This window comes from Cricetulus griseus, chromosome 4 (genome assembly GCF_003668045.3).
Source record: "Cricetulus griseus strain 17A/GY chromosome 4, alternate assembly CriGri-PICRH-1.0, whole genome shotgun sequence".
Lineage (NCBI taxonomy): Eukaryota > Metazoa > Chordata > Mammalia > Rodentia > Cricetidae > Cricetulus > Cricetulus griseus.
Window position 1 is genome coordinate 55,822,765 of NC_048597.1, and position 22,858 is coordinate 55,845,622.

At 44.1% G+C, this 22,858-nt stretch overlaps 1 protein-coding gene across 1 annotated transcript in view; it reads right to left on the reverse strand.

Moving 5' to 3' along the window:
- Nucleotides 1-8,425: 8,425 nt before the first annotated feature.
- Heg1 (heart development protein with EGF like domains 1) overlaps nucleotides 8,426-22,858 on the reverse strand; it is an 81,586-nt gene continuing 67,153 nt past the window's right edge. Inside the window, 3 exon segments of the mRNA XM_027412797.2 lie at nucleotides 8,426-13,215; nucleotides 15,682-15,856; nucleotides 18,293-18,380. Of these exon segments, the coding sequence (XP_027268598.1) occupies nucleotides 13,066-13,215; nucleotides 15,682-15,856; nucleotides 18,293-18,380 (413 nt within the window). The 3' untranslated portion in view covers nucleotides 8,426-13,065.

A 22,858-nucleotide genomic window follows, 5' to 3' on the forward strand; every position in this document is an offset into this window, starting at 1 on the left:
AGATTTCATAGCAAAAAAGAAGAAGAAGAAGAAGAAGAAGAAGAAGAAGAAGAAGAAGAAGAAGAAGAAGAAGAAGAAGAAGAAGAAGAAGAAGAAGAAGAAGAAAAGAAAAAAAGAAAAAAAATCTGGTCCTGGAAATGTAAGTAACATGATGTATGACAAAGCTGGCACTAACCACAGATTTCAAGGGTTGTGCTTTCCTTACCATACTACGGCACAACACACCATATCATTTCCATCTCATCCAGACATTTGTCTAACATCCATCTGGGTTTTCTCAAGAATTACCAGGGACTCCTGCCTCCTTATGGAGTTTGGCCTCATCTGTCAGCCATGCTGAGCTGGCTGGTCAGCCTTCTTCCTGAACTTGGTAACTCTCATACACTTCCGGCACATAGTTTTAGAAATGACATATGCCCTGGAAAGTGTAATAAACAGGATATTTGAACCCTGGGTCTTCCTAAAATTTCTTATAGCTATATAACCTTGGGGTACCATCCCTTCTCTCTGATTTTCAGTTTCCTTGTTGGTAAAAAGGAGTAGGGGGAGGGTGAGTGATGCCATTTCCAGCATTAGCCTCCATGCGTCAACTGATTCGGTCATGTTTTATTACCTTTAGATTGCCACATCCCTTTATTCACACAAGGAACAGGAAGTTGTGTATAGGGGCAGGAGGCCCTGGACCCTGAACCTTGCTTCGAGATACATTAACACATTGTTCTATTAATAGACATAAACACGGAAATCCAACTTGCAGACATATTCACAGGGCATCTAACAATAATTTGTTCTTGTTTGGGCTTATTCTTTTGAGTCATCTCAATGTGTAGCCTGGGCTGAACTAACTTGAGCACATGATCGTCCTGTCTCGGTTTCTCAAATGCTAGGACTCCAGGCATGCACTGCCATACCAGGCTTGAGAATACATTAGCAAGCAGAAGTCACCAGAGTGTGTCCATCCAGGGGCATTTCATACGCCACCACAAGCCACTTCCCATTGCTCTTCAAACTGAAGGGATGAGACACGTGGTAGAGTATGAGAGGGATGGACCATTCTTTCGCTGTTGTTACTGAACAAGGTGTCCAAAGAGCTGTCAGGTTAACCTACAGTTAGGAACAAACCTTTCTTGTATCAATAATTATTGATGCAGCCCTGGGAGCGGGGGATGGTGTACTGGGAATTGAACCTAGGCAAACCCTCTATCTGAGTTGCATTGGGAATATGTTCCTCTCTTGATAATGTGACTCTCTACTTGTTTCACAGCTTACAAGGCTGTCAGGAATGTGATTTTTTTTTTTTTAAGATTTTACTTATTTATTATGTATACAACAGTCTGCTTCCATGTATATCTGCACACCAGAAAAGGGCACCGGATCTCATAACGGATGGTTGTGAGCCACCATGTGGTTGCTGGGAATTGAACTCAGGGCCTCCAGAAGAGCAGCCGGTGCTCTTAACCTCTGAGCCATCTCTCCAGCCCAGGAATGTGATTTTTAAAAGATTGGCAGTATGGAGAATCTTAATCCCACTGGTTGAGAATAAGACCATTACCTCTGTTTAAAGTCAAATTTGAAACAAGCTTAATTAAAGTCCAGGTTGATGGACTGTCTTGCCAGGTCCATCTCTAGTTTCCCAGAAAACGGCCCCGAGTCATGGTTTGCAGAGGCTTAAAAAGGCAAAAAACTGTAATTCACTGCATTTCTCACGAGGTCCAATCAGGGGCAAGCATACATCCTGACATATTTCCTGCCCATGTAACCCCACCCCTCACGGCCCACATGTGATCAAGCACATGTGGTGCTTAGGGGAGTGAAAACATGTGACTTGTTATTTTCCACAAACAGCCATCAGTATCTCAGGAACTGTCTGTCCTTGGGCCAGGGGCTTGTAGATCGGAGGCGTTTTTGTTACATGAATCTCTAAGGCATAGTAATTAACACTTAAAACAACTTTCTCATAGAAGCCAAGACCCATTGCTACTGTTTCATCCACAGTTTGAACACTATAATGTCTTCATGTAGCAAATACTTATATGGTATCTATATATGTAAAATGTGTTTCTTTTTATTGTATTTATTTGTTTATTTTGTGTGTGGAGAGGTACACATGCCATGGCTCAAAACTGGAGGTCAGAGGACACTTTGTAGGACTGGTTCTCTTTTTCCATCATGCAAACCCAGGTATAGAAACAATTCATAAAATACAGGCACTTCTTTTGGGGGGTGAGGGTTCGAGACAGGGTTTCTCTGTGCTTTGGAGCCTGTCCTGGCACTTGCTCTGTCAACCAGGGTGGCCTGGAACTCGAGATCCACCTGCCTCTGTCTCCTGAGTGCTGGGATTAAAGGTGTGTGCCACCACCGCCCAGCTAAAATACAGTCACTTCTATAATCAAACAAATAGAAGGGAAATTATCTCCTTACAACAAGATAGCATTGAAAGTTATCAAATTTTGCTTTTGAAAACAAAACAAAACACTTTCCTCTCTTGCTCAAGCAGGATTGCAAATGCAGGGCTAGATGGCCTCTCTGATACTGCTCATGAGATGTGTGGGAGGGGCTGTGGAGTGATGGTCATGTGTTACAGGGGTTACAAAGATCACAGGATTTAGAAAGGGATTTAGAAAGGAACTGTCAAGGAAAAGATAGGAACCAACCAATCACTGTGAGGAACAAGATACTTCATACTGGGTGTGAGCATTTGGAGAGGTAGGAAGGACACTGTTTCCTGATTAATCTTCATCACCAGGCTAAATATAGACTGAGTCCTACTTTATTGAGGATGGTCATTGTATCAGAGTAACAACACGTGGGGTTTGCACAGCTGTGACGTAAGTAGAAGTGAAAGGGTCAACATTCTAGGTTTTTCTCTTTTTTGGGGGGTGGAGGGGCAGAGTTGAGACAGGGTTTCTCTGTAGCTTTGGAGCCTATCCTGGAATTTAGTCAGTACACCAGGCTGGCCTCGAACTTACAGAGATCTGCCTGACTTTGCCTCCCGAGTGCTGGGATTATTAAAGGTGTGTGACACCACTGCCTGGCTAGATTTTTTCCTTTTTTTTAAAAGGTGATTTTTGTGCCTACTTATTTATCTTTTAAAAGATTTATTTATTATTATGCATACAATGTTTTGCCTGCACAACAGAAGACGGTACCAGATCTCATTATAGATGGTTGCGAGCCACCATGTCATTGGTGGGAATTGAACTCAGGACCCCTGGAAGGGCAGCCAGTGCTCTTCACCTCTGAGCCGCCTCTCCAGCTGCAATTTTTTCTCTTCTAAGAGACAGCTACTTTGAGCACATCTACCATGAAGTCTAATACACATTTTTCCCCCAGCATTTGCTTCATCCCTGATTCAGAGTCTTACCAAATGAATTCTGTCACTTAAATCTAATTAATTAATTAATTTTAATTAATTAATTTATTTTTGAGTCAGTGTTTCTCTATGTAGCTCAGCTGGCTCAAACTCACAAAGTTCCTCCTGCCTCTGCAGGGCATCTTAATTCTTCAATTAACGTCTGAACTAGGTAGTATCATTTCTTCTATGATACATCGGCTGTGAGGGCTAAAGTTACGTTTTAAATTTAAATTACCTATCTTAAGAGATCTATAAAACACAAATACCTCTAACTTTTAACTTGCCCAAGGACTGATAAACCTGTAAGCACCAAGGACGGATAATGGATAACTTCCTGGAATGCTAGAGGCTCTTGTTCATGTATTACTTCTCTAAACAAGCTTGATTGCCCCAACTGCACAGGATTTGCTTGGTCACACATAGGCAGGTTTGTGGGCAGAAAGTATGTCAGGATGTATGCTTGCCCCCAACTGGACGAAGGTGGAAAGTACGTAGACTTGGGGGTTTTGCCTTTATACTGCACTGGTGTAATTCGTGGCCATACTCTGGGAGTCCCAGAATACCTGGTCAGTATCCATTGTCCTAGCCAGTATTTAATAAAGCTTGCTTCAAATTTGGCTCAAAAATTGTAGTAGTGGTCTTGGGATTAACACAGGGAAGTGAAAGGTTGGATTAGCTAAGAAATCCATTAAGACCCCAATGCTAAAAAAGTATTGGTGAGGTTCAAACTGAGGCAAAGCACCATACACTATGAAGTGTGTGTTTCTGGTTTGCTTTTGCTGTGCTAGGCCTAGTGCTGGGGGTTGAATCCAGGGCCTTGAGCATGTTACGCAAGTACACAACCAATAAGCTGTCTCCAGATCTTTTTCACTCTTTAAATTTTGAAACAGGGTTCCACTAAGTTGCCTGGGCCAGCCCTGAATTCACTGTGTACCCTAGGCTAGCTATACAATGGTCCTCCTGCCTCAGACTTCTGGGCAGAGAGGATTACAGGCCTATGCTACCAGGCCTGGCTTTTTAATTTGAATTCTTTTCTTGTTGGAAGTTTTCATTGAAACCCAGCCACCTTTGCAATGTGCTTCTGACATTAAGCAATCCTGTATTTCTTAAGTGGTCTCATGATACTTGCTATGTATGTAACTCAGCCTGACTTTGAACTTTTGAATCCCACCTGCCTCTGCCTCCCAAGTGTTGGAATTAAAGCCATGTGCCACCACACCCAGCCCCACATACTAATTCTTAATGTGTTTTCTCAGAAGTGACACCTTTCACCTTCATTCACGTCTTTAGCCAGAGCAGGCCTCTTCGAGGGGCTGGGGAAGGGCATGCTACCACATGGCTGGAAGGAAGCAATCTCCTTTCTACCCTCCGGTCAATCACTCTTCTAATTTCTGTAGTTTTATCTTTTCCAGAATGTACTAAAATGGACTCTGTGTGTAGACTCTATGTTCAGCTTAAAAATCTATTTGTGTATTTTTGTGTCCGTGTATGCAGGAGCCCAAATGGGTCTGAAGAGGGCATCAAATCCCCTAGAACTGGAGTTACAGGCAGCTGAGAGCTGTCACGTGGGTGCTGAGAATAGAACCCAGGTCCAAGAGCAGTGAGCATTCTTGACTGCTAAGTCATGCCTCCAGCCCACCAGCTTGCTTCTCTTTTTCAGTTAACACGATGCTTTTGAGACTCAGCCTTGTGGTAGTCCGTTCTTTTAAATTGCTTGGTGACACTCAAATTGCATAGTTATTCCACAACTCCACAGGGTGTCGTCCTTTGGACACTGGAATACAATGCTTCATCTACAAATGTGTTGAGCTACATTCATAGCAATCCTGGGATGTGTGTGGTCTGTGGACCACATGTCAGACATGTCTGGTAGTCTCTGTCTCTTGTCTCTCCTTCTCTGAGACAAAGCCTTGCTGGGTACCTCAGTAGTCCAAGCTGGCTTTGAACTTTCTGACATTCCTCTGTCTCAGCCTTTAGTGTGCTAGGATTATAGGCATAAGCTACCACTCCCAGCCCAGGGCCTTTGTTTTTTTTTTTTAATTAATGTTTTTATTTTAAAAGAAGATTCAAAGTAGAATGTAAGAAAGATTTATTAGCTAACATTGAAGCAGGCTTCAATTTACAGGCATAGTCTATTTTACACATCAACATAACCCTGGGGACTGAAGGGATAGCTCCTTGGGGGTTCTCTTGGAGAATCCAAAAAGAACACCCCTAGGGCCTTTGATTTTAAAGTACTTTTTTTATGATCCAGGTGTCCACTAATCTGTCCTTGCTTTAGTAACTGCTTACTAGCCGTGGGCCAGACCCTGAGCACAGAATATCAGACAAGACTACAGTACTATCAGTCCTCAGTTATGATTCTGAGCTAATATGTCCCTTTATGTGGTGGTGTTGGGGCAGGCTATGGAAGTGAAGGAGTCAAGCTCAAACCTCCAGGGACAGTGAACAGTGACATCCAGTGTTCCGTCCTTCCTTCTTTTGGTGACAGGCAGTTCTTGTTCACCTGAACCAATATGCATCTCTTCTTGATAGTTCTAAAATAATTTCATATGAGTTCTTTTAATCTTTGCAACTTCCTAAGGCAGAAATTGTTAGCTTATTCTACCAATCAGGATACGGATGTTCAGACACTGGGGTAGACTCAGGCCTGCCATGGTGATTTGGGAAGAAATAGCAGGAAAGTACAGAAGAATGCCTTATCCCAACTGATAGTGCTGAATGACCTAATAAAGTCAGTAAAAATCAGCATAAACATTTGCTCCTGGTATGGTTCTGTGTTTCTAACCTAAAGTTTCTGTTCATTACGCCAAGGGTTGCATTGTGTTTCAATGCCATTATCACAGCTGAAAGCTGACCTGACCTTCACCTACTGACTACCAACATGGGAGGACTCTGCCGGGGGTATGGGAAGGGGGTATCACCATACCATACAGCCAGGCTGCACTCCCCAAGCTGGAAAACAGATGACTGTGAGTGCTGAAGACACTTGGAGAACTTTTCTTCCCAGAAAACCAAATTCTGGGACAGACGCTCAGCCAGGGCGGAGGCACAAGTGGGCTAAACATGCAGCCCTGCCTGATGTGTGGGCAAAAGGCTCCCCATCTTGCCTGCTTTGAAACAGTTATCAAACTGCAGCATTAATTCACAGAAGCCAAGATGGAGAAATAACCTAAGTATCAACCGATGAATGGCTAAAGAAACTGGTATAGATGTATACAATGAATATTATTTAGCATTAACAAAGGGGAGCAGGATCCTCTATTTTGAGATTGTGTGGAACTGGGGAGAATACATCAAACATCATAGTGCACCCCTTAAATGCATACAATTGGAGGGGAGATCTGGAGTTGTTATGGTTGCCAATGTCTGGCTGAGCTGAGCAGGAATAGGAAAGGACCAACATCAGGACCCAGTTAAGATCTCAGTGGGGACTGTTTCCTAGAGGCTGAGTGGAAGGAGGGGGTGAAGGGAGAGATGATACGGGCCATCCAGGAATGTTTGATGAGCTACAGCCTGATTGAGCCTTCTGACAAGATACCCTCATGCCCCAAGCTGTGGTTATGGACCTCCACTAGTGTCAAGCATCCCCTCCCCCCCAAAAAAGTATATGAGCTGTTTCCATGGAAGCAAGTAATGAATACATTAGTAAACATTTATCTAGCCATGTAGCCACATTCCATGGCCTGATTTTAAAGTTCCACAGAATCTCAGACATGTTATTTACTGTCCCATCTCCAAGACATGAGGAGTTGGCATGGAGTGGTTGGTCACAGGCAGCAGTCAGGAGCAAACACCCAGTGTCTGACCTAGTTACACCCTCTGATTTAGAGACAGAGAGGATGCAATATCTGAATTAGGCCTCTATTGCTAGGGAAGTCCGTCCACCCACCCACCCACCCATCCACTCATTCATCTTCAACAGTGTTTCTAACTTCTGGGCACTGAGGATGGAGAGGTGACTCACTGCCTCAATCTGCCATTCAGAAGGCCACTGTTCACTTTAGTTATTTTTAGTTGTGTGCTGATAAAAAAACAACTTGTGTATGTTTACAATATAAGCATATGTTATGTGTCTGTATACTAACAAGTCATGTTTTTATACTCCAAATGCATCCTTTTTGGCTGAAATAGGTACTTCTATATTCCCCCTCCATTTGTTTGCTGTTGTTAAAGTACAAAATCAACCCGTCAGAGAAACCCTTCCTTTTACTGATCAATGTTTCATGTAGGAGAAATCTCAAAATGCTTCTTACTGCAATGGGTGAATAAGTGCCTTGGCTTCCTTCATTTGAGAATAATCTGACAACATATTTAGTCTCATATAATATGTTCCGGATCTCAAAAATTCCAATACTTGAATTCAATAATTTCTTAGTAACTACTAGGGAATATTATGTGACTATACAAAAGTATTGCTAACCTAAATATGTTTCAATTGATGGCTATTATCTCCTGATACCTATTTTATGCAGCTGTAAATAAATGATAGGGAATTTGTTGACCTATTCTGAACTGGGTCCTCTGTTGTAACTTAAAGCTTCAGGTGAGAACACATACATGTGGCCTTAGTGTTATCTGCAGTAGAAAATTAATTATAATATCATATATAATAAGTCCTGCAGTGCAGTACCACTGGAAAGTGGTTTTCAGAATATGGTTAGGGGAGGCTAGAAAGAAATATTTAACCACAACCCAAATCAGTTGTTTGACGCTGGTGAGAAATAAGATTAAATTGTAAGATTATAATATCATGGTGTAGCATCCCATGAACAGGAATTGGTATTTGTCTTAAGAGGTACATTTTTGTATGTCTTAGTGGAACACACAAGAGTTACACTCATTCCTTATTTGGGAGTGGGGCAGTATATGTTTTTTCATAATTCTTCAAACAAATTGTTAATTCTGTTTTGAAAAAGCATTTTTAGAAATTGACAATTTTGAATTTTATAAGTTGATAGACTTGCTGGCTTTAGAAATCTGAGATCTAAAGAACACTTGGTTTTAAATAAAGTAAGCATAGTTTAAAAAAACAACTTCTTACACATTTGTTTTAAGAGAAAACCAATGGGAATGGTATTGATTTTATTGCATATTTTTTTTTTTTTGCTGACTAGAACGCCAGACTTAGAGTGGATATAAGTATAAAAATAACCAAATTCTTACAAATAATACTTTGCTGCTACAGTACTGAATAATTAGTGGAGGCGACATTATAATACAACTTTAAATAACATTCTCATGATGGGTTTCACACAGTCAACCTGGGTGTCAGGTTTCAAGGAGTACAGAAGAAAATCCAGGACAATGGGAAATGGAGTTCGTATTGCAGCTTCATTTCCATTTAACCGGAAGGCCAGCAACACACACACACACATATCACCAAAACTCACAGCAACTTGTGGTGAAACAGTCATTTTCTCTGTAGAACAGGCCTAGGTAATGCCCAAAGATAAGTGAGTGGGTTCAGTTCCCATTACAAACCAATTCCACCCCACTCCCATTCTCACCCCAATCTCAACAATTCAGGACATGGGCATCAAGCCCATCATTTAAAACATGGGAGAATCCACCAGGCAGCCCCTTGGAAATGCCCTCTTTGAAAATGCCCATGTGGTAGGTGCAGTCCAGGACATGCCTCTTTTCAGACCTAGAGGGTGCCCCTTTGGTTTCATAGGTTATTCTGTGAACTAAAGTTTCCATCAGACATAAAGGAGTATAACCTCGTGGAGATACTTAAGTACAAGGAATTGACTGCATGTAATATTTTAATGTTCCTATTATTTTAACCAGTTATTTTAAAAAGTTTAAAATTACTATCTTAACTTCAGTGTTCCTTTTGTTCCCCGCCCCCAATGACAAACTACAAAACTATTTCTGTCTCTAGACATGCCAATGAGCCCTTGAGAATGATGTTATGGGAGAAGAAGGAACAGGGCTGAGGTGTGATGCAGCTCTACACAGTACGGCAAAGCACTTGCCTGGTGTGTGCAAGGCCCTGGGTTCCATTCCTGGCCCTATCCTCCAAAAGGAGGAGGAGGAGGGAGAGGAAGGGAAAAGGAAGGAGAAGAGAGAGGATGTGTGCATCCTTTTCTTAAAAAAAAAAAAAATAGCTTTCGTATAGATGTCAGTATCTTTGTTGTTACAGGCTGTTTTAAATAAAATACTAAAACACAGAATTTTGTATTGTTCTTCCCAAGGAAGTGCTTTGGTCTTGAAAGAAAAAAATCAATATAAATTTACAACTCTGGATAAAGCCCCTAGTTTTGAGTGTATTATGGGACACTTAGCTGAGGGCAACCTGGCTGTATAGTTTTACTGCTTTAGGTCACATCCCACAGTTACAGAGACCCTGGCACCTCACAACTGGGCAAGGTGGCATAAGGAGGCACCCGGAAGACACGTGCTGGGGTGATACTAATGTGACCACTCTGGAACTTCCCTCTTGGATAGACAGCATCTTTGAAGACTTTACTCTTGGTCGTCAGCCAGTCTCCTTCCAACAATGCTGCTCTCTTCTAGGGGCCAGCTTTTACAACTTCCTCTTCTAGACCATAATTGTCAATTTTGACCTCAAATGCCACCAGGCAGCTTGACTGCACCAATCATACAGCAGTTCTGCTTCAACATGACTTCAATGCTTCTAAAAATAACCTCCCCAATAAGGAAGCTCCTTCAGCACCCCAGACACTCAACTGTGTTCCCAGCTCCCACAGGTCCACACATCTAATGTGTGGGAGCCATGGCCTCACTCTGAGAATAAAGCAGGCAGCCCTCAAATGGGCACCTAAGCCTGGTTGTGCTCATCAAAAACCTATCTAGACCACCCCCTTTCACTTCTGGCAGCCCAAAGCACATGCCAATATACATCTCGCCAACTACAAACCTGACTATATTTTCCCTTTTGAGACAGGCGTTATGTACTCCAGGAAATGCTGATGTCACGGTCCTCTGGTCTCCACCTTCTGAGGGCTGGGATTACAGGCCTGTACCACTATGCCCAGTTTGTGTGACACTGAGGATCAAACCCAGGGCTTGTACCTGCTAGGTATGAACTCTGCCATCTAAGCTACATTCCCAGCCCCTCTCTGAATGCTCATTGTAGGAAGACATGTATCCTCCTAATTGATAAGTCCCAGTGTTATGAGCTGGCTTGTGGAGCAAAAAATAAAATAGAAAAAAAAAAAAGGACCCCTTGGAGTTTACACAGAGCTCGGACTGGGTTTGAGAAGCCCCCTTTCTCTTTTCTGTTCCTGAGTCCCTCAGGAGCAAGTTCTGCCTGGCCTGTCTCTTCTGCACACATGCATCTCCTAGGCCCTGTAGCTTTTTCTCTCTCCCCATCTCCATCATGGGACCCTAGTGCCAGACTGTGACATGTCTATGCACCTGAATTATGCATTCTGGGTACAGGGACAGACTCTGAGCACTGTGTCCAGCATTGGTTCATCCTGTCTGCCCTGCTCATGGGCTGCTGACATCCTATCTCCAGGCTCCATCTGGACATAACCCCAAGTCGGAGAGACCTAGTCACTCCATTCCTCCCAAAAGTGGGCAGAGAGTCCCAGGCAAGTCATGTCACTTTTTACAAATGCTTCAAGCCTTTTTACCTCAAACTTCCTGGACCCCCGAGATGGTGACTAAGTATGAATTCACCCTTGCTTGGCACTCTCATTTTTTTTTTTTTCACAGTAAAAAAGAACAAAACAAAACACTCTTAATCGACTCTATTTGGAACAAACTCACGAGTCAGCAAACATTTTTGGAATTCACAGGACTTTTTCCAGGAATCTTCATTGTGTGGGGCTTGAGGTTTCTGGCCTTGTACAGGTGCTCTGAGATTTTGGCCCTTACGTCAGGTGCTCACCAGCTGTGATGCCAGCTGAAGGCTTCAGAAGTGTGTCTGGGAACAGCTGCCACACTGGCTCTTTTCACAGCAGTAAGGTCCAGGACAAGGGATATTGAGGGAAGCGCTAGAACCAGGCTACCTCACAAGGGATCTGGGCTCAGGCAAGTTGAGCACAGGGGCTCACAAAGACACAGAAGCCATCGGTTCCACAGCCAGACAGAGGTAAGACCCGTGGCTTCTACATGGCAATGCTTTGCAACCTTAAGTCAACAACAACCAACAGCAACAGAACTCTCTCGGTACTAATGAGTGTGGTTTGATGATTGAAATCCACTGCACCTGGCTAATAGTCCCGAGTGGTGGACACCAAGGAATACAGTGCACACTTAAAACAGGATGGGGACCTGCGTAAATTTTGGAGGAAACAGAGAACCCCAAACGAACACCCACAGATCAATCTCCGACAGCTGCCCCATTTCCAGAAAGACATGCCACGAATTCCCAGCTTCAAGGGTATTCCACAAACTGATAAATGAGCAAGTGCCACAGGGGACAGAGCTCCCCTCCCCACAACACACCAGGATCCCGTCACAATACAATAAACAAGACACAGCACTCCCTTCCCCCAAAGCAAGCTCCCAACCCCCTAGCTGGCCAGTCTTTAGTTCTCCAACGCCAACTTGGACCATAGCTGAGTCTCGAGGGGGCACTGCACAAGGACACAGACATAATGATGACCAGGTGAGAGAAATGACCAAGTTTTCTCTTCAGTGAGTAAATAACTTTGAGTGGTTAAAAAGTTTCCATGAGTTTGTGGACAACATTATGGGTTCAAAGATTAGCGGGCACACCCTTACCTCATAGTTCCCTACGCAGCTTCTCAAAAACACTGGGTGATGCAGGAAATATGTCATGTTATTGAGTCTATTCCTGTCATATCCTGCTGTGGGGACTTCAGCAGGCTGCTTTTCCTTCCGTGCTGAGACGCTCAGATGCACCTATGATCGCCTCTCCCTGTAGACTCCGGCTCCACGGTGTAGGGCGTCAGAGACTCGGGGCCCCATATCCCCTTGTGGATCAAAGACAGCCTACCATATAGAGGACCAGTCTGATATTGCCTGCTGGGACTTAAATAAGGTTCAGCTGGATACTTCTAATGAAATGATACCAAATGAAAGTTATTTTGCCCTGATTCATTCTTGCCTGGAGAAGTAAAATTAATAAATCGTAAGCAAATGTTTCACCCCGACTTACAAAAGAAATGGAAGTTGTGTGCTGTGCCTTGTAAATGTCAAGTTCTCGTTTAGGGTGTTGGTTTGGAAATGAGCACAGACAACTTAAAATACCATGCCCCCGAATGCAGCCTCGCTAGATTATAGGGGTATGTTTACCTCCATCTGTTGTTTAGCATGAGGCACCGGGCGGGAAAACAAATGTGCCAGCACCTGGCTGCCAATCATTCACCAAACTGAGAAGTATCCTAGAAAAGGAAGGCTTTCTGGAATAGTCTGGAAATGAGTCAAAAATGAAACCTCCCTGCCCAATCTATTAAAGTGCAAATTAAGGGGAAACTGGGTCCCAGAAATGATGCCTAGTGGTCTCCCGTGGAAATCAGCCAGGTCTACATGCCAGACATTCAGAGACTCTGTTCTGGCCCATGCTCGAGTTCACAGTAATAACAGTGCGGAATGAGTGGCCTGCGGTTCCGCATCCATCTGTCCCTTCCACTGTGGTCATGCCCCTCAAGTGTGGCTCTGACAAGTCCTAGGAGCGGCTAGTGCATGGTGCTCCCTTTTGGCACAGTCCTCCGAGCCAGAGGTCTGCGGAAGTGGCTCAGAGGAATGGGCCCCTCTCTCTCCCGTACTCAGAAGTAGTCTCGCCTCCTGCTCTCATCGCTGATGAAAGATGGGTTATACTGTCCCGGGAAGATGCATGAGTGCCTGGATCCGGGCAGTCCAGTGTAGGCCGGGTAGAGTCCGTTGCGTTCAAGTTCAGGGTTCCTCACGTTTGTGGGCTGGATGCCAAGGAGAAAAGAATAAAAGCTACTTATTCCGGGACTTAAATAAGATTAGAAGGTCTTACATTTTAATGAACTTAAGATGGGGCTAGCTATAAATTTCAAAGCACCGGCTCACCTGGAAGCACAACTCCCACAGGTCTATTTATGTATTTAGATGGGGGTGGGGTGGGCAGAGTCGTACCATCTGTTCCTAAAACTCACAATCTTTCTTTAAAAAAATTTTTTTTAAGTTACTTTTTCTAAATTGTATCTTCTGTATATGAGTGTTTTGCCTGCATGTATGTCTGTGTACCACCTATGGGCCTGGTGCCCACAGATGCCCGGAGAGCACATCTGATTCCCTGGGACTGGAGTTACAGACAGTTGAGAGCTGCCATGTGGGTGCTGGGACTTAACAGCTGAGACATCTGTCTAGCTCTCCACACAATCTTCTTGCCTCTTTTTACCTTGTGCTGGGATTACAGGCATGTGTCACTCCACCTGGCGGACAAGTTAATCTCTTTGTGAATGTGGGATACATTTCACTTTATTTTAAAAGGGGGTTAAGAAACACTGGTAAGGGCTGGGCGTTGGTGGCGCACGCCTTTAATCCCAGCACTCGGGAGGCAGAAGCAGGTGGATCTCTGTGAGTTCGAGGCCAGCCTGGTCTCCAGAGCGAGTGCCAGGATAGGCTCCAAAGCTACACAGAGAAACCCTGTCTCGAAAAACAAAAAACAAAAAACAAAACACAAAACAAAAAAGAAGCTCTGGTCAGGCCAGGTATCTGAAACTACAATAAAGGTTCCGGGAGAAAGAGCTGAGAGCAACATCAGAGGTCAATGCTTTCGGTGGAAATAAAGTACTAGAGAGTGTGCATTATAAACATGACGCCTATGAGAGCCAACGCGGTTCTGCCTGCACCACTTTGTACCCACTGTGGGGGACAGTGGCACTCAGGTGACAGCATCATGCTGTAAACTCAGATTCTGTTTCTATAAAGAGAAGATAGGGCCTGTCCTGGCCACTTTCATGTCAACTTGACACACAAACTAGAGTCATCTGAAAGGAGGGAGCCTCAACAGAGAAAATGCCTCCATAAGATCCAGCTGTCGGACATTTTCTTAATTAGTGATTTATGGGGAAGACCTATCCTGAATAAGATGCTCATCTGAGCCCCTAAGTAGATTTAAGACAATGCTATGGGACTGTTCAGAGAGGTGGGGTCCCAGGATACTGCCTGCTTGTTTGTTATAATTATCACACCACACCAGGGCTTCCGCGTCCTTAGCAAAGGATGTGGGGTTAAGATACACTTAGTACAGTATCAGTTAGGGACGGAGAAGCATTCCTGATAGAAGCCGAAAGACCAATGCCTGTTTGGAAACAGGACGTCGAACTGGAGTACACATCCATCTTTATTTTCTCCACCTTTCTTGTTCTTCCTCCTGGCTGAAATTTTTCAAAGAGCACACTGGAAGAAACCGGCCCCTCCCATCCAAAGTCTGATCCTCCCGGTTCATCCCCTAGCAACCAGAGGGATTTCGGTTTCTATCGAGAAATGTCTAGCACCATTAAGTCCCCACAGGGCAAGGTCTCTGTTTATTGCTACACAGCAAACTGATGAGAAGTCCTCCTGACATGTTTACTTTTCTGTCCCGATATCTCCATTTGTGTCTGCTTACAGCTGACCCGGTGGGTGCTGAGGTGAACTGAGCAAGTAAAAGCTCTATTGTCTTCAGTGTGGGACAGGAAAAGCGGCTTAAGGCGGAGGTTCTCAACTGGTGTGTCGAGACCCCTGGGGTAGGTGGGTCAAACTACCCATTCACAGGGGTCACATATCAGATATCCCGCATATCAGATAGTTATATCATGATTCATAACAGCAGCAATATTACTGTTTTGAAGTAGCACTGGAAATAATTTTATGGTTGGGGTCACCACCACATGAAGAACTGGGTTAAAGGGTCACAACATTAGGAAGGCTGAGAACCGCTGGCTTAAGGTATGCTCCCAGCTTTCCCAGTGATGTAGTCTAGGGCTGGACAGAGTCAATTGTGAAAGACCTACTGAGTCTCCAAAACCTCCACAGTGAAGATGCCATTGAGTTATTCTTGCTGTGTCTTTCCCAGCCCCCAGTTTTGACTGACAAACCACAGGAGATGAGATACAAGATAGCAAACAAAAAAGGAGAGGGCAAAGGGCTAAAACCACATTCTTTCTTTCTTTGAAGTTTCTGTTTCTATTCTGAAAAGCAAGTTTAGGACTTTCGACCACCACTCTCGAAAAGTAATTTACTCTGTGCAGTGTCCCTTATACTCAAACCAATAAATGTGATGCAGCCAGGCCATTGTTAAACCAAATGGTAAATGAACTGTATCTGAGAGCTTTTGTGTCACTCCTCTCTGGAAGCCTTAATTGAGTTTGATACTTCCACGAGGAGCCCTGAGCTGGGTCCCCGAGGGGCTGGGCACAGACACCTACCGAGTAGTACAGGTCTGTCATCTGCAGAAGGTTTTTGGTGCTCCCATTCTCGTGCATTTCAATGGCTTCTCGGCCCCATTCTTGTGAGCGAGGATTCTTGGGGTACTCGGCGTATGGGGACATTTGGAAGTCCCCACTTTTGAAGATGAGTTTACTTATGTCATTTTTACTCTTTCTGTGAGATTTTAAAGAAATGTGCGACAAATTCTATCAATACGTTGTGTCAGGAAATGGCCTCTGTGATAAGACTGATGAGTGTGTTTCGAAACAGAAATTAGACTGGGATAGACTGGGAACTGCCCCCCTCCCCGTATTTCTGTGTGGCTGCCCACCAGAAATGCTAGTATAATTTAATATTTGAGTAAAAAACTAAAGCTGAGATTAGGTGTCCCCTCTGCCATCCAAAAAAGAAAAAAAAAAAGGATTTGAAAAGATTTCCCAACTTCAAGAGCCTAAATGGAGCATGAAGACAGTCCCAAAGGAGCTACTAGTGTCCTCTGGGAGCAAAGGGCACTGTGCCCTGGGGTAGCCAGGGGCACAAGAAATCAAGGTTCACAGGTGGCTGTCGGTGAGAAAGATCAACACTGTTCTTGGTTTCCAGCATGGGGAGCCAGGTCTCAGGCAGCTCTGGCTCATGAAGATTTAGCCCATGGCTCACCTGCAGCTACCAGGGACCTGGGATGGGGCTGGCCTCTCTACTCCCCAGCCAGTGTTTTACTTACAACTTCACAAACCACAAAACCTCAATGGGGGCCGCCTGCTTACAGATGTCCACATTCTCATTTTAGCAGGCCCAGAAGCCCTACCGGGAGGTTTCACTACCTAGAAACGGTCAGGACAGCTGTCTGTCTTGTGGGCGGAGGATCAGAAATATTTAGTTATATTTGCTCTGAGTAAGACTATCTGAAGCCCATTGTTCCCTCTGCACTTTAAGTTTCTGGGAAAGGCACAGAAATGACTCAGCATTGTAAAAGTTCCATCGCATGGCTTCAGTACCAGCCCTTCCTTCAGTGACCCCCATTGCTGTCTTCCCCTTTCAGTAACCAAGAGTCCAGGCTCCCTCCAAAGATGACTACATTGTGTGATAAAGAATGTAGTCAATACACAGCTTATGTCCTCTCAGTTGCCATGCTTTATTTCTCTACGGAACTGCTCTTCACTGGCTTCTTTCACTCATACTTATCTCTGATGGCAATATGAGAAGGGGCTATCCCATGCGGTCTACACGCCTGAGGGAGGGGGTGCTTACAGTTAAGTTATTCATGGTGGCCTTCCTGGTGGTATAGGATGCCTTAAAATGCCCTTATCTCATGGGACAAAAAGATAAAGAACTATTTTGGTAAGGTTCCTCCAAATAAAAATAATTCTTTCCATTTGATATCGTCTAAATCAATGACTGTAATTTTCCTTTACTTGAACAGGAAATCCTAGACAAGGGGGATCTAGCCTCCCCTTTTTCTTCCCTTCCCATACAAACTGTGCTCATCACTATTCATCCAAACTGTGGCTCCACCTTCTTAAGTGCTAAAACAGTTCAGGCAGCCCCCTTCTCTCCCTGCATCTCAGTCTTCATCTCTATATATACACAGTTCTGAGAGACGACTGACGCAACCATACGATTTACTCTTTTAATGGTTTTTAACATATTCATAGTGGTGCGACCATCATCACAATTTTAAAACCACATCGTCACCTACCCCTTAGCAACCATCCCCAGTCTTCTAACTTCTCTAACCTGACCTCTGCCCTAGATTCCAACCAGTCTACTTTCTGTCTCTATTAGACACAGACTACTTCAGTAACTCATATTCATATCACACCCCGGATGACCTTTAGATGCCTTCTTTCATTTAGAATAAGATTTTGAAGGTCTGCTTATGTGTCAGTCAATGGCTGAATGTGGCTCTGGGGTACTGCTCTGTCACATTCGTTTTTGGATTCATCAGCTCACAGGCACTGGGACCGTTACCCCTTTTGACTCTTAGGAAGAGAATTGCTGTGAATACAGCAGGACAGGTTCTTGTGTGGAGGTATTTCATCAGGTCGGCCTTTAACTCCAGGAGATCCGGGTGTCTCTGCCTCCAGAGTGCTGGGATTAAAGGCGAGTGTCACCAGATCCGGTTGCTTCGTATTTTCAAAACAGCCTCCTGTATCCCTGACTGACCTTGCACTTGCTTTATAGCTAAGGATAACTTTGAATTATTTATTCCTCCTGCCTTTATCTTCTGGGCTGGGATCATAAGAGGACAACACCATGCTTAGTTTTGCATTTGGCGAGCAAATGCTTCATGCATGCTAGGCAAGCATTCTACCAATGGAGTCACATCCTCAGCTCTAGAGTTTGAAAGTTTTGGATTTTGATAAAGTCCAGTTCACCTTTTTACCTAGTTGGTTGTGTTATTTATTTATCTTTGGTTCTTTGGAGACAGGATTTTATTATGTATCCCAGGCTTGCTTAGAATTTGCTATGAATCCAGGCTGTTCTCATTCTCAAAGTCATATTCCTTCTGCCTCAGTCTCCCCAGCACTGGGTTTATTCAAGGTTAAAAATTAACCCTCTGAATAGCACAGTGGATAAAAAGGGATTTAAATTTGAGTTCTCATCACTCACCTGCAACAGGTAACAATGAGTGCGATGCCCAGGATGAGTAGAAGGCCACCTCCTGCTGCCGCTATCACCACGGTGATGAGCTGATAGGCTAAACACATCAAACAAAGGAACACATCAAACAGGAGGTCATGAGTAATAAGCAGACCTCCGCCTCACCCCTACCTCTGTCAACATGACCCTGGCTGCTCTTTCCCACTGCCTGGTCTCTGGCCCAGAAATCTCAAAGGCTAGAATTTCACTGTTCATCCCCCTTCAAGGGTGATGGCCCTGAAATTCTTCCTATAGGACAGCCCTAATGATGTCACTGAGCCACAAAAGAGAAAGAGACAGGCAAGCATTAAGTTTCCCCAAACTATTCTGAGAGATTTTACTCTTACATTTTTCTCTCTCTCATTTAAGATGGGTGCCTTCTATCATGTGAAAATTATACGTCAGGAAATTTAACTTGTTATCTTGCTGGTGACAGTAAAGATAAAGATGCGTAATTCACACTGGAGGCAGAAGTAGACAGATCTCTATGAGTTCAAGGCCAGCCTGGTCTGCAGAGCAGGTTCCAGGACAGTCAGGGCTATACAGAGAAACCCTGTCTCAAAACCAAACAAAAAAATTAGATGCTAGATTCAGTTTTAGGGCCTTACTTGGTAAAACAGAACTGAGACAGGTTAAACTCTCCAATTTCTGAAGGAATATTACTGATCTGTTAAGTCTAGGGTTTGGGGTCATTGCATAAACTATGCTAGGGACCCAGAAGGCTCCTTACACATGAATTTAATTACCAGAAACTAGCCCCGATAGAAGCGTATACCATATATAACAATGCTGGAAGGTATAATTAATTGGGTTTTATATCTGTATATTTGTAGCAAAATTATTTCTTATAAATTATATGTAGTTTTCCATTTCTTTCTTGTGGAAATACAATTAAAATTGGTTTCTCAGGTTGCAAGATTTACTATGACAGGCCGATAACTAAATTTTCTTTTTTAAAAAAGGTATTTCTTTTAGCGGGTATGGTGGCTGTGCCTTTAATCCCAGCACTCAGGAGAGAGAGGTAGTTGAAGCTCTGTAGGTTTGAGGCCAGCCTGGTCTACAGAGCAGGTTCCAGGACATCCAGCACTACACAGAGAAAACCTATCACGAAAAGGAAAAAAAAATCTCATTGCTAATGTTCTACTCAATTATTTATCTATGGCATGACCAAACTGGCCAGGAGAGGACATGAGACCCCCTGGGACAGGAGTCACAGAGGGTTGTAAACTGTCCTGGGAGCAGAACCCAGGTCCTCTGCAAGAGCAGACAGTGCTCTTAACCACCGAGCCATCTCTCCAGCCCCAAATGACCAGACTTTTGAAGTAAATTAAGACTAAAATAATGGTCTGTAGCCATTTTCATAAAGTCAAGGCTACAGCATAGTGCCACAGCTCTCACCCTGCCTGGATGGACTCCTACATTAAGGGTTATGAGTGGAAGAGTTAATGACGAGCTATGGACCCTTTACATAGCCTTTTACTAAATAGCAAGGAGGCCAGACTCTTATGAAAAGGATTAGCACTGCAATATACAGGAAGCGCCAATCACATTACATAACCTCATCTTCCTTGCCTCTCAATGCATGCTTTCAGAGGTTCTCCTAAAAGTGAAGGCAAAACAAACCTCTAGGATTGCATTCATTTTATGGTATGTGTATGAGAGTGTGTCTACACACTGAGAGTGTGTATATATGCCATGTGCATGCCCACAGAGGTCAAAATCAGGCTTTGGACCCCTTGGAACTGGAATGGCAAATGGCTGTAAGTTACGGTATAAGAGCTGGTAATGGAACCCGGGTCCTCTGGGAGAGCAACAAGTGCTCTTAACCACTGTATGATTTCTCTAGCCTCCCCCCCCCAATATTTTTTTAAAGAATTAAATTTATCATTTGTGTATTTGTGTGTGTGTGTGTGTGTGTGTGTGTGTGTGTGTGTGTGTGTGTGTGTGTATCCCTCACATGTATGTGACACAAGAGGGTGGCAGATCCCATGGAGCTGGTGTTATAGGTAGTTGTGAGCAACTCAATGTGGGTGCTGGGGACTGAACTGTACTCTGGAAGAGCAGGTAGTGTTCTTAACCCCTGAGCCCTCTTTCCAGCCCCACATCTGTATTCTTCACCCCTACCAGGTCTGCCCTGAGCTCCTGTCATCTCTTATCTGGACAGCAAGCCTGAGCATGGTATTTCCCTGTTTTAAGAAACTTCAACGGCTCCCTATGCTCTACTTATTTATTTACTTACTTATTTAATTTTTGAGATGAAGTCTCATGTAGCCCAAGAACCCCTCTAACTTGCTAAGTAGCCAAGGATGCCCTTGAACTGCTGCTAGCCTCTACACCAGAGTTCTGGGATTACAGGTAGCCCACACTGACCGAAAAGTTGAAATAATCTTCCTGTCTGAACCTGGGATTACAGTCATGTGCTGCAAAGCCTGGCTTCTTCTGTTTGTAAAAACCAAAGTCTAATCCAGGCTTAGTGGAGCACATCTTTGATCCCAGCACTCAGGAGGCAGAGACAGGCATCTCTGTGGTTCAAGGCCAGACTGGTCTACCCAGCAAGTTGTAGGACAGCCAGGGCTACAGAGTGAGGACCTGTCTCAAAAAGCAAAAAAGTTTAACTTTTAACTTTTTTTTTTAACTTTTATCCCATACATCACACTAAATTTTCTCAATTCCAGCAAAACAACCGAATATCCACTATTCGACCCCTGTAAATGGCTGCAGTTTACAGCTCCTTCCTCTCAGAAACAAACGGTTTTGTATGAAAAACAACATACTTTGCAGGAAAATGGTTGGAACTGGATAACATCATTTTAAGTAAAATAAGCCAACTCAGAAATATGAATATTGTTGGCTTTCTCTCATACTGAGAAACACACACACACACACACACACACACACACACAACACACACGCATATGTTTCCCCACATGTATATGTGTGTACGGTGCATAACCTGTGCCCACAGAAGCCAGAAGAGGGTGTGGGAGCCTCTAGAACTGTAGTTACAGATGATTGTGAGCCACCATGTGGGTGTTGGGAATTGATATATATATTCCCAATTGATATATATATATCAATGGCATGAAAGTAGCAGACAGTGAGGTGGGCAGGAATAACTCTGGTTAAATAGCCTAGGGTGACTTGGAACTCACTATGTAGTCCAGGTGAACCTCAAACCCAACGTTCCTCCTGCTCCACCTTTCCAAGTACCAGAATTACAAGTGTGTGTCATCATCCCCTTCTGTCCCTTTAGGGACCAACTGTCACACACTACTTTTTCTTTTCCTTGTAGAGACATCACTGCGGACTAAGTGGAATGACCCAGACTCTGCTGTCTGGGACCTAGCTTGTAATATTTACACGCCCGTATATGAGCGGGGTGAGCGTGAGACTACAAGGGGGAAAGGAGTTGAGGGGGAGGCCACAGGACACACGTGACATGAGGAAAGGAGGCTATGGGGAGGTGGAAGGGTACTGAGGGGGAAGGTGGGGTAAGAAGAATTGACATAAAGGAATTACGCTTGAAAATGCCACAGTGAAACCTAAAAGTGTATATACTAATTAAAATTTTAAATAAAGGAAATAATAATAATAACATAATAAAACAGAATGAAGAGATCTCACATACCCTTTACCATCTCTACCAAGGGCGCTGTCTTACGGTATCATTTTAACTGATCTTTTGGACACAGGTGCTGACTTTAGCTTTCCGAGGCTTTGAAGAAAAGGGCATGTGGAATGGGCAGGAGAGACGGATGGACAAAAATGTCTGACCATGGTAAGAAGAAACGAATCTGGAGCAACAGTGAGTTTTACAGCCATGAAATGACAGTGGCCATAAACCAGAGAAATGGCTTAGAGGATGAGCCCATAAAAAAAGGTCACCAGAGGGATGCACTTAAGTATATCATAGCATAGAATAGTGTGGCACTATCGAAAGTGACATAGTAAGAGGACAGAAATGAAAACACTGCAGTTATAAACAGGTTACAAGGCTGGAGAGATGGCTCAGCACCAGCTGCTCTTCCAGAGGACCTGGGTTCAAATCCCAACACCCACATGGTGGCTCACAATCATCTGTAACTACAGTTCTAGAGGCTCCCACACCCTCTTCTGGCTTCTGTGGGCACCGGGTATGCACACTGTACACACATATACATGTGGGAAAATACTCATTCACATAAAATATAATCTTAATTTCTAAAGTTTAGAAAAATAGGTTACAGGCTGCATGCCTTTAGCCTTTAATCCCAGCACTCGGGAGGCAGAGGCAGAGGCAGAGGCAGAGGCAGAGGCAGAGGCAGAGGCAGAGGCAGAGGCAGAGGCAGAGGCAGAGGCAGAGGCAGAGGCAGAGGCAGAGGCAGAGGCAGAGGCAGAGGCAGAGGCAGAGCAGAGGCAGAGGCAGAGGCAGAGGCAGAGAGGCAGAGGCAGAGGCAGAGGCAGAGGCAGAGGCAGAGGCAGAGGGCAGAGGCGCAGAGGCAGAGGCAGAGGCAGAGGCAGAGGCAGGAGGATCTCTGTGAGTTTGAGGCCAGCCTG